Genomic DNA, 13,739 nt, shown 5'->3' with positions numbered 1-13,739 from the left:
CTGGATCCATTTTTTTTACTCTTTGTTCCTTTCTTCACTGCTGCAATAGCTGTACAGGGACCACAGCAGGACAAAGAACAGTTCTTCTGAGACTTGCCATACTAGGAAATGAAATAAAAAGTATTGGGATAAAAGATTTCTTAAAAAATGCAGATGAACAACCAGATGATGTGGAGCTTTTAATAAAATGTAGCTCTTGATCCAGAAATGGTGACATGATTTTGGTAGTAGCCAAAAATAAGCTTTTGCTTTTTGATACTGAAACATGTGATTTGTTAACACAAGTCATCATCAGTCATTACAGTACAATCCAATACTGTGACTTTTGTCCTCATGATGAGTTAGTAGCAGTTGTTTTATCTCACTGTTCTGTTGAATTATGGAATATTAAATCTCTGTCAAAAGTGGCATATTGCAGGGGACACATGAGCTGGGTTCACTGTGTGACATTTTCACCAGATGGATCTTTAATACTGACATCATCTGATGATCAGACAAAATGCATCTGGGAGACAAAGAAGGTGCTCAAGTCTTCTCGTGCTATGCTGAAAAGTGAACTAGATGTTGTATTTCTCAATGGTGAAGTTTTAGCAATTTACAATCAGAACCAACTACACTTATCAATGGAAATACAGACAATGTTGTTATGCAGACAGCAGCGCAAGAATCCCCCATTTCCTGCTGTTGCTTAAGTGAAGATCTTAAATACGGCTGTTTACTGTCTGAAAATTTCTTCAAAAGATACTGGAGAACTACAAATAATTGCTTTGATTCACAATTTTATCACAGTCTGTAAAACGCACATGAAAAAGAAACCTTGAAAAGCAACTGTAGCACCCTAAACACTAACAGGCTTGTATTTGGTTGCTCTAGATGTAGCTTTGTGGTGGAGTGGAACTCAACTTGTCTTGGGATCAATGGAAAGCCTCCTGTTTAATATTCTTTAAGTATTTTCCCATCAGTTGACATTTTATCATTATTCTTATAAATTTCGAAGGCAAAAGCTGAACTCGGATCTCGGTTATGCCGATGGAAATCCAGAATAACAACATAAAATAATATTGTCAGTCTAGCTTTATGCTAAAGTAAATGAAACTATATTCTGACTATAGTGTCACACCAAAACCAAACTTCACACATAAACCAAACTTTACAGTCATGAAGATTCACTAACACAGCTCAAGCCAAGTACTAAAAGACCTGGCATTTTATCTACCTGGATCTGAACAGAGTTTAGGAATGTGCCTGCCCTAATTCAGGAGATCCACTGCTCCAAAAGGACCGCTGTGTAAAGTCAAAGGCTGAAGAGAGCACCCTCTGCCCCATGACAGAGTCAAAATGTTCTACCCCTGACATTTTGAAAAAATGAAAAATTGACTCTTATCCCACCTCAAAAAAAACCCCACTTGATGTCTGTGGTGGTGCATTCCCCTGCCCCTCTCCTCAGTCTGGGCCACTCAGGAATTTTCATTAGGCCTCAGCCTTGATTAATGGCTCCTGCGAGTTAAGCTCACCCTTGAGCTTAGTAGAAACAATGTCTGCTTCTGGGAACTTCTGCTGCCTCACCAACTCCTGTTGTCTGACAGGCAGCCTTGAAACATTATTTACTGAACCATTAGCCCAGATCACAGAATTATTAGGGTTGGAAGAGACCTCTGGAGGTCAGCGAGTCCAACCCCCATGCCATAACCTAGAGCAGGTTACACAATGCATCCAGGTGGGTTTTGAATGTCTCCAGAGAGGGAGACTCCATGTCCTCCCTGGGCAGCCTGTTCTAGTGCTCTCTTTCTCATGTTGAGGTGGAATGTCTTGTGTTTTAGCTCATGGCCAGTGCTCCCTGTCCTGTCACTGGGCACCACTGAAAAGAGTCTGGCACCATCCTCTTGGCACAGACCTTTGACATGTTTATATGATACGCATTAATGAGATCCCCCCTCACTCTTCTCTGGACTGAAGAGGCCCAGCTTCCGCAGTCTCCGCATAACGTTGTAAATGGCTTACGCAGAAGTGATGGTGAACGGGAGGTTGGGTTTTGTGACAAGCCAAGCCGGTGCAATCCCGTTCAGGGGCTCTGCGGCCACCGTAGTAACAACTTTAACCGTTGTTGCAGCTTCCATAGCCAGGGTGAAAAACAACAGCCCACCAGGGGTCCCTAAAGACCCCAAAACCCACAGCAAGGTGCAAACAACCCCTTAAATGAAAGATGGTCGAACGTTCTGTAAAGTAAACCCTTCTCGAGGCTCAGCCCCCGCCTGCTGAGAGACGCCGGGCATCTGACAGGAGTATGTCACTCTTAGGAGCGTTTCTGAAGGGCGGCTATCCTCCCTGCAGGTTGTCTGGTCTCTGAATGAACACGTGTAAACAACGTTTTTCCTATTGCTTTGCTGCAAATGTAACAAACACTACCCCGCTGAGCACATGCCCCTCACAGACCGGCGGGCTGCTGCCTCCTCGCGGGCAAGCACCGGCACCGCGCGCCGCGCGGCCTCACCCGCCGCAACGCCCCGCCCCGGCGCGCACCCCGCACCCGCGCCCCTCCAGCCAATAGACGCCGGCACGACTCGCTTCCCGCCAATGAAGAGCTCCAGCGCAATTTAGTCCCGCCCTCCCGGGCCATAAGAGCGCGGCGCGCGCGAGAGCCCGGCGTTGGGGCCGAAGGGGGGGGGATGGGAGAGAGGGTGATGGAGGCCAAGATGGCGGCGGCCGAGGAGGAGCCCGCGCGGGAAAATGGCAGCGCGGACAGGAGGGCCGCGAAGGGCGGCAAACCACCTCAGCCTTTCGTCCTGGGCTCCGTCGTTCGGATCTTCATGAAGAACTTCCTGTGAGTGAGTGAATGAGTGAGGGGCGCTCTCCCCCACCACCTTGGGGGGCTGCGGCCTCCCTCCGCCCGTCCCTCCCGGCGGGCCTACAGCCGAGAAGCCACAGCAGCGAAGCGGGGTTACCGCGGGTGGCGGCGGCTGCAAGAGGGACTGCGTCAAGGGATACCTTCCTTGCAAGGCGGTACCCTGTTCGGAGTGTGGAGTGAACCTGCCGTGTGGGTTAAATGAGTGGAATCTTGTGCGACTGTGGTACAGCAGGCAGTTGGAGTTAAATATAATAGAATTGACTGAGCTCACTCAATGTGTCTTTTTTATTTTTTTTAATACATAAAATAAAATTATACCCTAGTAAAATCAAGTTAAATTATCATTATGTTGGTGAATTTCGTTCTTTATAATCACTAATTTTGAAGGAAGTTCTTGTGAGTACTCTGGCTGGTAGGAATCTGTGTTTCACGGAGTTTTACTGAAATATTAATTTTCACTCTTGAGGTTTTCTTACAAAATGGTGTTTGGGGATTGAGTTTAGGTTAGGTAATTTTACATTGTATTCAATTAAATCATAAATTGTTTTTAAGAAAGCATTCTTTTTTTCAAGGAAATGCGGTGTCCATGAGATTAAAAAAATTACTATGTTTTCCAGAATATATGATAGCTGTGAAGTATATCCAGGGCCCAACCTGAACGTGGTTGTAGGTGCTAATGGAACAGGGAAGTCAAGCATTGTTTGTGCCATCTGCCTGGGACTGGCTGGGAAACCTTCTTTCATAGGGCGGGCCGATAAGGTAACTACGAGCTTTTGTAATTTCATGTTGAATCTGAGTTTGGTTAAGAGCATTGTCCAGTGGAGGAAGGGACGAAAGGCTCTTCCTTGATTTACCTTATTTTCATAAAAGGTAGGTGTCCAAATTGAAGAATTGCCTATTCCAAAGGCAAAGGGTTTTACAAAGGGATTTTCTCTTTCTGAATTAATCGTTGTCTTGGATGAATTATGAAATGGAAACACCTGAATTACACTGCAACCTGGGTGGACTAGAGGTTATGTTCGAAGATGATTAAGCATCCATAGTGGGGCTAAAAAAATGCCTAGATAACATTTGATCAGAAGTACCAACTAAAGGAGAAATAAACAAAACAGTGTAAATTAAATTTCCGAGTAGATAGTAGCTGTAGAAATAACATATCCTTAGTGTGTCCGAGAATGTCTCTAAAAGTATGCAGGCACTGATCTTAGGTTTAAGTGGAATTTGGATTGCTCTACTATATTTACTTTTTTTTTGCTCCCAAGAGATCATGTGTTGACATTGTAGTAGGAAGTTTGTATTGTGTAATTTTCAAGTTTTGCAGTTGCTATCATGGATATTCTCGTTTTATACAATGTATTTTAGTAGATCTTTGAAGCAATGAATCTGGGTGCCTAAGTGATTGTATATATTCTCTTGTTACAGCTGAGCCAGGAGCAAATGTAAATACAGAAATTGACTTCATGGCAGTAGTGTGTGTTGATATTTTTATTGACTTTCCAGGGTTGTTTTTATACTATTAGAATTGGTAGTTCTGTTGGCACAGATATTTGGCAGTATCTTTTCATTTGTATTGCCTTTGTTGTCCTGATTTGTGAGAACTTCCTCTCAGTGGATCTGCTGATGACAATTTGTTTGATTTTGGAGGTTGAAGTTAATCAGGAATGGTTAACTCGTGGAGGAAGTTCTAATGATGCTAGTTGATGTGCAAGATAAGTGTGTTCCTGTATCTTTAGTTAATAGTTAAAAAAAAAAATTAATTGTATGTTTTCAATAAAATATCCCATTATGTTAACTGTATTATACAAATGCATGTTTTTGTAAAATATTAACTTTTAATACTGTGCTGTTATTTTGCAATAACAATTTCTAAATTAATTTTCTAGGTTGGTCTCTTTGTAAAGCAGGGATGCACTAAAGGTTTAGTGGAAATTGAACTGTAAGTACTAAAACTGTATTTCCTCATTCACTTTTAATTAGATCATTTCTCCCCTCAGTTATTCATAAAGCTGGGAAAAAAAAAAATTGGTATACAGAGGTCTGTCTTTAAGCTGGTGCTTTTTTCTCTTTTTATTCCCCCCCAGACTTAAAAATTTTAAGGTTAATTACCACAGAAGAAATAAGCAGTGATGGCTGCTCTTGATCTCACTTTCAGGAGCCTTTCACTTTGTCTTATGTAAAAAGAATGTATAGATAAAAATTGTTGTATATACTGTGTTTAGGTTTTGATGACATTTAAGGTTCAGATGGTTCAAATACAGTCAGCACTGCCATCATTATGTAGAGGTTGGAATTTTTTTGTTAAATTGAAAAAAGTCAAAGTCTAAATTTTGAAACAGATTGTTCTGCCGTCACTTTCTTAAACTGATACTGGTAGTGTGAGGAGCTCTCCTACATTCATACCAAAAGCATTACATACTGGCACAAAAAACCTAGAAGATCTGGCTCATTCTTGCTAATGCAGTCTTGTATGTAAGCTTTTGCAAAACAGACCAAATCAAAATCATTTGGACTTACTCTGTAAAATTTGTAACTTGTGATATAGGGCCATATTACATGCTTCCTTGCTTTTTTGTGGATGCAATGACACAGGTGATTTTAATAAGCCTTAACCTGGTCTGTTCGCGTGAACTAAATGAAAGATAGAGATAATCAACTAATTCATAACCCGTGTTAACAATTGGCCACCCTGATCAGATTGCATAAAAATAAAATTATATTAAGGAAAAAAATACTGGAACAGGTCTCTGATCAAGACCTGTCCACTTTTGTTCTTGTGGAAGTGAATAAAGATGACATTCTTTGGAGACTGGCCAAGCAGTAGGTCAGGAGGTAGGATGTCTTTCAGGGTAGATGGTGTTATTATTTCAGCATAAGTACATCCTGATGTTACTTGAAAGTCTGAAAAAAGTCTTGCAGTGTGAAGACTTAGCATTTTTATTCTAGTGGTTGCAATGCAGTTGAGCCCTTTATCTAATTGGTAGAAAATACTTAAATACAACATTTAGATTGAAAGACCAGTGATGCAGAAGATTGCATTTTGACAGGAATTGAAAAATTTGAGTTCTGTAGGCATATACTGTACTGATTGAAATTGGCCCTTGAATTATAATTAAAATCAGGTTATAGTAGTAAAAGTCCTTAATTTAATAAAAGAAAAGGAGCATGGCTTTCTATGTCTCTTGAAGGAAGTCTGATTAAAATAAGGTAATGGAGGAAAGAATCATCCAGTCTTCAAGAAGTAGACTCATATCCCTATGGCACTTAATCCGAAAGCTGGCAGCAGATGCGTATTCACTTTACATTGATCTCTGTTCTTAAGTCTCCTGAGGTATGTGGCCACTAAACTTTTACAAGCCTGTGTTTTCCAGTTTTAACAATATGCTTAACAGGCACTAGACAATTTCTAAATCAAAATTATAACCAAAATTTGACTTACCTCATTGTTCATTTGTTATTGATGCATCTTAAACAGACTAAACTTCTGAAAATAAGTGTTGAGTTAGAGAACTAAATGAACAATTAATGTGTTTTTACTGGTTTTTAAAAGCAGAAAATGAAAATTAGTATTTTTATGCTTTATGATTTTGTTTTTATTCCCAGATGGAGTATGTATGCACAACTTATTGATATAGTTCTGTACACTAATGCTTTATTTTAAAGCCTTACAGCTGGTGTGTACCTCCTTAATGCCAATTTTTAAACTTACTAAATGTCAAACAAAAAAATTACACTTTCATAGAAACTGTTAACATCTGCAACAACTTTTGAATGTTTCATACATTCAGCATGAGCATCTCATTTATGTAAATTACTTCCTCTGAGTTAAGATTTGCAGATGTTCTAGGATGCTTTCCATATGAGTTTAGTTCATCACTGAAGTACTGGGTGTTTTCTGAATAATGAAATGAGAATCTGATGCTACTGTCCAGTTATTTATATTAAATATTTAGCTGTCTAAAAATTCTGATAATACTTTGACACTTGGTAAACTTTGTGTATTCTCAAAAGTGTAAGCACTTATTTTTATTAATCAGGTTTAAGCCACCAGGCAATATTATTATCACCCGTGAGATTCAAGTGATGAACAACACATCATCATGGTGGATCAACAGAAAGCCAGCAACCCTGAAAACAGTAGAAGAACACATTGCAGCTTTAAACATCCAGGTGGACAATCTGTGCCATTTTCTTCCTCAGGTATGGATGAATCAGACCAGCTGACCGAGGGTGGAGCCAAGCTCCTTGCCAGGAGATTTAAACTGCTCCTGGAAGCACAAAGAACAGGAGTGGGCAGACAGGGGCGTGGCATTGCAGTTTGCACAGGCAGGGCGAGCAGGAAGGGCACAGGCACCCTCCCAGCTCTTTCTGGTGAGTTGTGAGGTAGGTGTGCGGCTCTGGGTATTTTTCTTTTTTTTTCCACAACTCGACCCAGCAATGGTTTCCAAACAAGTGAAAGCCACTGCTGCTGATATCAGGAGGAGTGTGCTAACCCAAACAGAACCCCTCAAGAAGGGCACAGCTGTTCGGGTCACTGGCTGTAGGGAATGTCTGAACCTGGCGTTAGTACCAGAGGACAGTGCAAGAGACACCTGCGTATGATGCAAGCGGGTGATTGATTTGCTGTGCTTAGTAGCAGAGCTCAAGGAAGAAGTGGAGAGGCTAAGGAGTATTAGGGAAAGTGAAAGGGAAGTAGTCTGGTAGAGTCACACTCTTTCACCCCCCTGCCCCTCCTGCCATCAGGCAGATGGAGCAAACCAAGTAGATGGGGGGGAATGGAAACAGGTCCCCAGTCGCAGAGGTAAAAGAATCCCCTGCCGACCCCCATCACCTCCCCTGCTGCTGTTAAAGAACAGGTTTAAAGTCCTGGACCCAGAGAGTCAGGCAGAGGACAGTCAAGAAGAGGGTCTCTCTGGAGGGTCTCCAGCTTGCACCCTGTCTAGTAGATGGGTTATAGCCACAGCCACAAAGAAAAAAGAAGGGTAACTGTGTAAGGCAAATCTCTTCTGAGGGGAACTGAAGGCCCTATATGCTGACCGGACCCATCCCACGGGGAAGTCTGCTGCCTTCCTGGGGCCTGGGTGAGGGATAGTAGTAGAAGACTCCCTGAGCTAATCCAGCCCTCTGATTATCCACTGCTGGTGTTCCAGGCTGGCAGTGATGACTGTACTGAAAGAGGTACCAGGCTAATTAAAAAGGACTTCAAAGTGCCGGCTCAATTAGGTAATGGGACAGCAGCAGAGGTGGTGTTTGCCTCACTTCCTGCAGTAGCAGGGACAAATGAGGAGAGGAGTAGGAAAACCCATCTTATCAATAGGTGGCTAAAAGATTGGTACCACTGGCAGAATTTTGGTTTTTTGGACCATGGAGCAAATTCTATCATACCCAGCCTGTTAGAGTCAGATGGGCATCATCTATCTAGCAAGGGCAAAAGGACTCTAGCCCATAAGTTGTGGGGGGTGATCAGGAGGGCTTTAAAGTAAGTTTGAAGGGGAAAGGGGTTAAAACCAGGCTCTCCAGAGATGAGCCTCAGGGTGGAAAACCAGGTTTAGAAGTGAAGTCAGCAGCCCAGCTGAAGTGTGTGTACACCAGTGCACCCAGCACGGGCAACAAACGAGGAGCTGGAAGCCATCATGCAGCAGGAAAGCTGTGATGTAGTCACCATCACAGAAACGTGGTGGGATGACTTGCATGACTGGAATGCTGCCATGGGTGGCTACAAGCTCTTCAGAAGGGTTGGGCAAGGTAGGAGAGGTGGAGGGGTGACTCTAGATGTTAGAGAATCTCTTCTGAGTCTGTAGAACTTGAAATCAGTAATGATAAGGTTGAGTGCCTGTGGACCAGAATCAGGGAGAAAGCCAACAAGGCTGACATGCTGATGGGAGTCTGTTATAGACCACCCAATTAGAAAGAAGAGGATGATGAATTATTCTACAAGCAGCTGATGGATGTCTCAGATCGCCAGTTTAGAGTAGGACTTTCAGCATACTCTGCTAACATAACTTCGTATTGAAAACAACTTTTTCTCTTCAGTACATAAGTGTCAGTTCAGTCGGTAATACTGTGTTGATAGGGTTTATTTGTTCTCTGCCACTGTATCGATGGCAAGCACACCTTTTGCTTCAGTCTTGGTTTTGAGCTATTCTTCTGCCCTTACACAGCAGCAATACTTCGTGGTAGCCTTGTCTGCCACCTTTAATATTCATTTCTATGTGGCTTAACTTTTGAGTTAGTCATAGCATTCCTACTGCAAAGGTGTAGCTCGAGCAGCCTGAGAACAAATGTTTAGAAGAGCTGCATTGCTACTCTATGAGATGGTAATGAACTATGCTAGAGCTATCTGGCATAGAACTGTAAGTCAGGTGATGTTCATGAGAAGTAGGTTGCAGGATATAAATCCAGTATTACTGTATTGCACTGTTTTAGCTAATCCTTTATTTTTGTAACTTTTTTCTCATTTTGTAGGACAGAGTTGGAGAATTTGCAAAACTGAGTAAGATTGAATTGCTTGAAGCCACTGAAAAATCGATTGGTTCTCGAGAAATGTACCAGTTCCACTGCAAACTAAAAAGCTTCCGAGAAAGGGAAAGAGAACTGGAGGTAAATATGCACTATGTAGAGACAGAGCAGTGACTGGAGGGAAATTATCATGATAAAACTTAACATGAGATCTTACAGAATTAGAAGGTGATATTTATTTCCCAAGTCTGTAAGTTGATTTTACCAAATAATGCTCATCTTCTCTCAGAATCCATTTCCTCTGACACTCACATGCTTGTAAATACAAGGATATGTGTGCAAGTGATCTGGACACAGAGAACAAGGGATGTCAAATACTTATCTCTTTGGAATTCTTGACTGGCAGCAACTTTTCTGGGCAGATCCTTTTATGTCTTTTAGAAGTCATCAGCTATTACAGGATGGTCCTTTGCTTTAATCTTACTGACTTCCATAGAAAGGAACAGACAAAGAGGAAAAGGAACAGTGTTCTGGGAATAGTGTCTCTTCTTAGCCGTACAGGCCATTCGTTTAATCCTTTCTTCTGCTGTGTCTTCTTGGGCTTACACTCGTGCATTTTCACTCATACATGTTACACTCTCATACTAACCTTGCTGTTTCTGTTGCCTATTTCTATTTGGTCTTTTACAAGCATTTTTGCTAGTAGTATTTATCAAAACTAGTTGGATGTTTAGAAACATATAAGTTAATGAAGGTTTGAGCTTCAAGAATTAATTTCCTCAGCATATTTAAAAAAACCCAACATGAAATTTCTTCAGATTAGGATTTCTGTTTGAGTTAGTTTTCACAGAAAGTATGTGGTTGTCATGGTTTAGGAACAGTACTCCTCATTTTAGTGGCCCCAGTGTGACTCTCCAAACCACACTGCTGCTCGCTTGTTCCCCTCTCCTCTTCCCCATGCAGGTGGGTGGAGAGAATTGGAGGCACAAGATCAGGGGTCGAGATGAGAAGAAGTTGCTGGAAACAGCAGGGAGATAAAATGAATAGTAACAGCACTGATAACAAAATTGTACACTAATAACAAAAGTGTACAAAAGAGAAAGTGATTCACATGCAAAAATGCTCACCATGGGGCTTGACCTGACCACAGCCACGCCACTTCTGGCTCAGAACCAGCAGCCACCCAGCTGCTCCTGCCAGCTCAGAGCCAGTGCTGGCTTAGCTCCCCCAGAAGGAAGCCCTTCTCCCTCGGAAGAGAGACAGGACAACTATTCCGAGTTGGGTTGTACCCCTCTATTTACTGCTGTACTAAAATGTCCCCTCTAGTGTTAAATTTCTGCTTTAACATACAGGTGAGATGTGGACTGTTTCTGGGAAATGTTTTCACCAAATAGATGCTTACATTGCAGCACTTGTGCAGAGAAAAAACTAACTCATTGGAGAAAATGAAACAGATGATTGAACGATACAAGCAAGATGTTGACAGATACCTAGAGCACAAGAGCCACATAGACTTGATAGAGATGCTTGAGAGGAAAAGGCCTTGGTTGGTAAGTTTTTTTTATTTTTATTTTCAGTGTTTTCCTTGCCTAACCCATTTTTTGCAATACCCCAAAATTGGAATTAGGCCAAAAGTTGCTTTAAAAGAAGTTTGACCAGAGCAGCTTGAATATCGCTATGATTGCTTAATGCAGACAACAGGTCAGGTCTTGAAATACTGTTCTTGGCCTAACTGTGATCAGATGTTTGCTTACATATCTAGCTGGACTGAAGAAGTTGCTTCAGAAGTAATTCAAGCAGTTATTGCCCATTTAGGGAAGCCAACAATACAGGCCAGGAGCAGTAGTTTATTGTGTGCAGACACTACTGGTTTAATTTAAGTGCTAGCCAGTTGTACTTCTTCCTGCTGTAACTTTTTTTTTCCATATTTTTGCTGGGGTTTTTGTCTTTACAGATTGCGTTCTCCCTTAATTTTTTAGTTGAGGTTTGGTGTACATGACATACATGACAGTGAATTTAGGTTGCCAATCTCAAAAATATTAGTGTCTGGACAGATAGAAATTTTAAAATAAATTTAAAAGAGCCTAGAATAAAGAACAGGTTGTTTACACAAAACAAAGTCTTTCTGAACAGCACTTTGATAATTGTAGTTTAGTGTTGAATGGTTGGTTGGTCAGATTAAATTTTTCTAAAGAGTTTAAACTGATGTGGATTTCAGTTTACTGAAATGTTTGTCTCATTGGCAAGCTTTCTAGAGTTCATGAAATAGAGTTACAGAACTTGCCAGAAAACTTGCAGGTACTATTTGTGGAGAATGTGGAAAGCTTCCTAAGTTATTTTGTTGCAATTTTGCATGTAACAAAGCCTCACATGGCTATATATAGAAAACTTTACATCTTGAGCAACTGGGTTCAAGGGATGTACCATCACTGCCTTAATCTTTTTAGTAACAGCACAGAGGGGTAGTAGTTGAAATAGATGGATGGTGGTAGGTAGGAAGTAGGGTATGCATTCTGTGATATCAGCACTTGCTGAATGATGCAAGGTTTTCATACTGCAGATGCATTAGTTAACAATGAGTTAACTGGCTGAGTTAACTGGCTGAGTTAACAAGAGAATTATTTTATTGAGAGGTGTAGGTGTTGTGTAGTTAATATAGATGGATACTGATTGTTCTCGAAGATATTTGTATATACAGGACTCTGAAGGCTGGTTGGAAACTGGCATGGGGAGAACTAAACTAAGAAATTTTATCTACTGTCAGTTAAATTGCCTTCCATAAGTTTGAGAACATTACTGTTAGTTAACTATTTCTTAAGCAAATTTAGTGAAACTCCTTCACACCTTGCTCTCAGTGCTGTCTTCCAGACAGTTTGTGTTGCTCAGTATGTTAAATGCTTTTGGTGGGTGCATTTAGTTGAGATAAATTTAACTTTCTGGCCACTGAATCCATAGAAACAACAGTGTGTTTTGACACCTTTGTTAAGTTCTGATTTATAATACGGGCTCAGTAGCGTATACTAGAATGTTTTAGTAGAAGTCACTTCCTTGTGCATAATCTACAGCTGAAATCAAAAGTCATCATCAACATAATTATTTTACTAGGTAGAGGATATTCGAGCTATGGGCAGCAACAAAATTTCACATTCTGTTGCCATTTTGTGGTTTGTCCAATTGTGGTAGAACTCTTGCTATTCTCCTACATTGCAAAATATCAAGCTCTCTCTAAAAGAAGAAATACATTGTCTTAAAAGTGCATGTTTCTTTGTTGTCTGACCTAGCACTGTGTAGTCCTAAGAATAAATGTTTTTGGTGTCTTCAAATTGGGTTTACCAAAGTTGAGGGTAGTATGGGAGTTAATTCTTCCTTGAGTGGATGTTTTCTCTCCTCCTTCCTCTCCAAAAGGGAGGTTTCTACTTGAAGACCAAACACACCTAGCTGTTTAGATTTACCTCTGTAAGAAAACAGAAGCTGTAGGTGAGCCTTCAAATCAGGGAGAGGCAGATATATAAACTTTGCATTAAGTTATGAAATAGGAAGACAGGCAGCCTGAAAACATGTTAACTGAAATATGACATTAGACAATCTCTTGATCCTAAAGGAAAAGGGGATATCTAGTGCTGAACTTCTTTAATGTTCTGACCACTCTCAAAGTGCATTTTTATTCTGAAAACTCTACTGCTCTTCACCTGAGCAACATGTTTCTAATCAAGCATTTTTCTCTAGACAGCACCAACAGTTTCTCTTTTGAGAATTATGCACCATTTTTATGCATGTCTGCCTAATAAGCTTTTGAACGTGTGCTTTAAATTGTATAGAATGGACCTTAGGAGTACCACATTAAAGGATTTAGGGGATGCTTTATGTTCTTGTGTGTACCTTAGTGGGGCTTGCATCAAGTGATGGTGTCATCTACAGTCAGTGCTGCGGGGGCTAGGGGGTTTTGTTTGACACAGATAATCCTTCTTTTATAAAGTCTTACAGAAAAGGAGTTTCTTACCCCTCGAAGCTTAAAGTTAAGGTTTTGATGTACCGTGAGGAATACTGGTTTAAGGTAGTTTAATGGCAGGAAATGCTGTTCTGCCTGCTGCTGTAAGTGTCCTGGAAACACATAATTTTGAAAATGTGTTTTGACCAAGCCATATCCATTCTTTTCCTCCTCTGACATTTACAATTAAGAAAAATACTGTTCTCTGATTAAGCTACAAATCTCTTGGGGGTGCTGAAGTGCTTTAGAAGTTCTGCAGATCTTTAACAGGTACATAATTACATGGATCAAAGTTATTTGCTTAAGGATTACTGAAATATAGAGGTCCTGTGAAAGTCAAGTTTTCTTCAGTGATAAAGGGATCAACTGTATAAAAGTGGTGTCATGACAACTTCTAGGAAGAAGTGAAACGTAATTTTATGTGTGTGTATTTGCTTTAACCTTGAAACT

At 40.9% G+C, this 13,739-nt stretch overlaps 1 protein-coding gene across 1 annotated transcript in view; it reads left to right on the top strand.

Annotated features, from left to right (window-relative positions):
- Positions 1 to 2,651: 2,651 nt before the first annotated feature.
- Positions 2,652 to 13,739, top strand: part of SMC5 (structural maintenance of chromosomes 5) — a 47,053-nt gene continuing 35,965 nt past the window's right edge. The window contains exons 1-6 of the mRNA XM_027752152.2: positions 2,652 to 2,821; positions 3,463 to 3,604; positions 4,729 to 4,781; positions 6,880 to 7,042; positions 9,308 to 9,442; positions 10,711 to 10,851. Of these exons, the coding sequence (XP_027607953.1) occupies positions 2,667 to 2,821; positions 3,463 to 3,604; positions 4,729 to 4,781; positions 6,880 to 7,042; positions 9,308 to 9,442; positions 10,711 to 10,851 (789 nt within the window). The 5' untranslated portion in view covers positions 2,652 to 2,666. The remainder of the gene's footprint in view (positions 2,822 to 3,462; positions 3,605 to 4,728; positions 4,782 to 6,879; positions 7,043 to 9,307; positions 9,443 to 10,710; positions 10,852 to 13,739) is intronic.

This window comes from Pipra filicauda, unplaced genomic scaffold, assembly GCF_003945595.2.
Source record: "Pipra filicauda isolate LSUMZ 115617 unplaced genomic scaffold, ASM394559v2 scaffold37_size4185640_pilon, whole genome shotgun sequence".
In the NCBI taxonomy this organism is placed as follows: domain Eukaryota; kingdom Metazoa; phylum Chordata; class Aves; order Passeriformes; family Pipridae; genus Pipra; species Pipra filicauda.
Note: the sequence above shows the minus strand (reverse complement) of the source record. Positions and strands in the feature narration are given on the sequence as shown.